At 38.9% G+C, this 3781-nt stretch overlaps 1 protein-coding gene across 1 annotated transcript; it reads right to left on the bottom strand.

Moving 5' to 3' along the window:
• Positions 1-437: 437 nt before the first annotated feature.
• On the bottom strand, positions 438-1858 carry LOC103030290 (probable G-protein coupled receptor 148). Its single transcript, XM_049479034.1, has one exon. The coding sequence runs from the start codon at positions 1827-1829 to the stop codon at positions 801-803; it is 1029 nt and encodes a 342-aa protein (XP_049334991.1). The 5' UTR covers positions 1830-1858; the 3' UTR covers positions 438-800.
• Between the last annotated feature and the right edge of the window lie 1923 nt (positions 1859-3781).

Here is a 3781-nt window from a genome sequence, read left to right as displayed (position 1 = left end):
CTTGACGAATCAAATTTTTTGAAAGTCTATTACCTGTATTTAATAAATATATGACTAAAAATGATTAAATTGAAGATCAAATTTTCAGAAGTGACCACCCCTAAAATGTACCAAAATCCTGGAATGTCCCAATTATCTCTTTGTAAACAACAACAGATCAACTAAATCATCTCTCCCTTCTCTTCCCTACTCTAACAAATAAAACATGCATTCTAAGTAGGGCCAGCAATCTCCTTCCTCACACTCACCACCACCACCATCACTATCATTTCAAGCTGAATGTGGTGTTTCTGCCTCTTCCATCTCAAAACAAACTAACAAAGCTCCAGTGTTCTTGATGCAGGCAGCAGAGCAAAAGGCAGAATGGGAGTAGCATTAGCTTGATCACTCCAAATCAGTGATCAAATTAAGTTACTTACAGATACAGTACATATAAAGCATTTTACTACTTAAGTATGGTAGTGAAGTAGTTTTACTTTGTTACTATACATCTCTGTTCACGATACATGACTTATTGTGCTGTTGTTACATGACTGATCAGTGATATGGGGTCACACAATACATTTACAATTTTTCCCTTGGGAAATCGCCAACTCGTGGGCGTAAAAAACATGTTGGCTCAATAGGTGATATGTTCTCTCTATAGGTGATCCCATTGGTTGCACGTAGTTGCTGCTTCTGACTCACAGTCGGCGACTGGTCTAGATATTAAACCTGCTGGATGTTTGTTTTGCGAGCGTCTTTAAGCAGTTCACACTACACGACTGGTCCAGCGCCGAGAGCCCAGCGTGAGCAAGGCATTATGATGCATGGGCTTGAACGCTGTGAGTGTCATTTGACTTGAGACATTTTCTACACAGCATTAGCTTCACCGTGTCGTAGATCTTGCGATTGCGAAGGCCATACAAGTATGGAGAGCAAGCACGTGGCAGCAGCATCAGCACAGTCAGGTTCATTGTATTGAGCCACACGTTAACGTCCTTGTTCAGCCTGTCGAATTTTGCTAGCTGCACAGTAAAAACCAGACAGGGTGCGAAGTACATCACCAGCATCAAAGAATGAACTAACAGAGTCTGTCGAGCCCGCGAGTAGCGACTACTCCATATTCCTGAGCTTTTTGTGACGTTGTAGAGACGAATGTAGCAGTAGACGACCAGGACAGAACAGACAACCACCCAGCCGTTGTAGTACACTTGCAGTACAAACTGTAACTGTTTTACGCATGCTAGAGCAATGAGAACCACACAAACCTTAAGACTTTCAGGTCTGCTGTCATTACTAAGCTCCGTAACCAGCAACAGAACCATTGAGACCAGTGCATTGAATGCCCACACAAATCCAATGATCTTTATAATTCGAGAACGTGGCAGAATCTTGTTGTAATGTAATGGCCAGCGCACTGCAGCAAAGGTATCAATGACCATTAAAGTGACTGTTTGGACAGAGGAGCAGAATGTCGTCACTGTAGTGAAAATTATGGCCTGACAGCAGATATAAGGGATTTCTATATCTAGAGCGTTGGAGGACACTTTGACAAGGTTGATCAAGAGGAACAGAGCATCTGCCAAGAAGGTGTTGCCAAGGAGAAGGTATCGTGTTTCCTGACGGAGGGATGAGTTCCGGAGGATGCAGAAGAGAAGCAAGGAGTCGAGCAGTAAAGTGCTGGTGGTGAGGAGAGCAGCAGGGATGAGGTAAAAATTTATTCTGGCACATTGCATGATCGTGTACCACTGCACAGCGGTCGAGACAGGAGAGGAACAATTCATCTTTGTACGCTGAGATAATGAGTAATGAGCTCTTTTTTTGAAGGGTTCTTTTTTCTTGGTCATATGAGCCACTGGGAGGAACACAAAAACTTGACTACCTACAAGAGAAAGAAAAAAAAACATTAAGAAAGTAGATAACAAACTTTAAGTTGGCTTGCGAAAGCGTGCTAATAACTTTGAAAAAAGTTTATAAACAGTATTTTTAACAGTATTTTTAACAGTATATAACAGTACAAAAGGGTGCTCTCTGTTTCTGGGTTCTACTTATGTCACCTTTGTTTGCAGTTGGTGTAATAAACGATAAACCTGTTCTGCTTTATTGACAATGGTCTGCTTTAAATATGGAGACGTCATGGTGAGTGCTTCAATCTGGCCTTTGCTGGGGAGCAATGATCAGGAGATTGCTGGTTCGAATCCTAGTTATGCAGCTTGCCATCAGCTCCTGGGGCCCCGAGAGAGCACAATTGTTCTTGCTCTCTCTGGGTGGGTAGAGTGCGCTCTTTACCCTCCCCACATCTATGGGCGCTGTGAGCAACTCATTAATGCTGCATCAGCATTCAAAAAGAGGCAGAGTCTGACTTTACATGTGTCAAATGAGGCATGTAGAAGTCTTCACCCTCTTTGTGTTGATGCATTACTAGTGATGGAGGATATACAGCTGGCTGGCAGCTGATTGGGTGGGACAAATGGCCAGACAAATTGGGAGAAAATAAGAAATAATAATTAATAAATAGCTTACGACAGTTGGTCATCCCTAGTAGTAATATGACACTATGATATGACACAGATCAACAATATATGCAGAGCACATATTTTTTCAGCATAACGCTCACGCACATACAAAAAGGGTTTCACAGGAATGCCTCTGCTGAACTAAAACACCTCCTTGGTCTGGATAAATTAGTAATTACTGCCGGATTACTTACATATATTATCATTACATTCGTATATATGAAGTTGATTCATTTTGTTCCAGTAACACCTTCCTAGTTCACTATATTTTTGACCCTGAGTGTATTTCTAAACATAACATTTGAATATGCAAATACATATTGTGAACAAGGTTGTGAAACCTCTCCAGGCGATTCTCTGGTTTGTACCTACATTTTTTAATGTTACTTTAAAATGATCTGACATATAATAGATATACAGGACAGGATTTGCAGATAACGCATATGAATTTATAAAGTTAAAGTGTTGCAAGTGCATTAAACAGACCATCAATAGTGGTTATTTAAAGTAAACTATTAGGGGATGTTCTTATCTCCCGGTACTCTGCGTATTATCTGGACTGTATTTACTTTAATAACGGATAATACACAGAGGTGATGAATACACACCTTTAATATCCGCCACTGATAACATGGGCCAAACTCTTTCTGTACACTGGTTGGAGGTGATTAAAAAAGAGAAGTTATGAAGGTTTGCCTTTTTCAGATGCAAAATGTTAACCTCCCTGCTGAAAATGAAACTCATAACCAGAGGAAAACATACCCTATGTATCAGTTAAAAATAATTTTTATTCTTTATTTTAAAATGTTTATTTAAAATGTGTAGATTAACACTTAAGTAAAAAAAAAAAACAGTATATGTTTTAGATTTTACATTTTTCAAAGTAGCATCGTATGCTTAGATGACAGTTTTGCACATTTTGGCTGGATTTTGTCAGTCAGCTTTATGAGGTAGAGTCATCTGAAATGGCTTTTTTTTAAAACAGCTGTGCTGAACTTGTGAAGAGTTAATTACTTGAATCTATTGCCTCTTAATGTGTTTGAGAGCATCTGATGTGTGTATATATATATATATATATATATATATATATATATATATATATATATATATATATATATATATATACAGCTCTGGGAAAAAAATAAGAGACCACTTAAAAGTTTTGAGTTTCTTTGATTTTACCAAATTGAAAACCTCTGGAAGACATCAAACTAAGCTAAACTGCTTAAATGTTTTGCACCAGGAGTGGCTTAAAGTTATCCAAAAGCAGTGTGTAAGACTGG

The sequence above is a fragment of the Astyanax mexicanus genome, chromosome 4, assembly GCF_023375975.1.
Source record: "Astyanax mexicanus isolate ESR-SI-001 chromosome 4, AstMex3_surface, whole genome shotgun sequence".
Taxonomy (NCBI): Eukaryota; Metazoa; Chordata; class Actinopteri; order Characiformes; family Acestrorhamphidae; genus Astyanax; species Astyanax mexicanus.
The sequence above is the reverse complement of the archived record's forward strand: the minus strand, read 5'-3'. Positions and strand labels throughout refer to the sequence as shown.

Excerpts from the sequence above, each read along its gene's own strand:
- LOC103030290 (XM_049479034.1), bottom strand. The coding sequence starts at position 1,829 with ATGACCAAGAAAAAAGAACCCTTCAAAAAAAGAGCTCATTACTCATTA.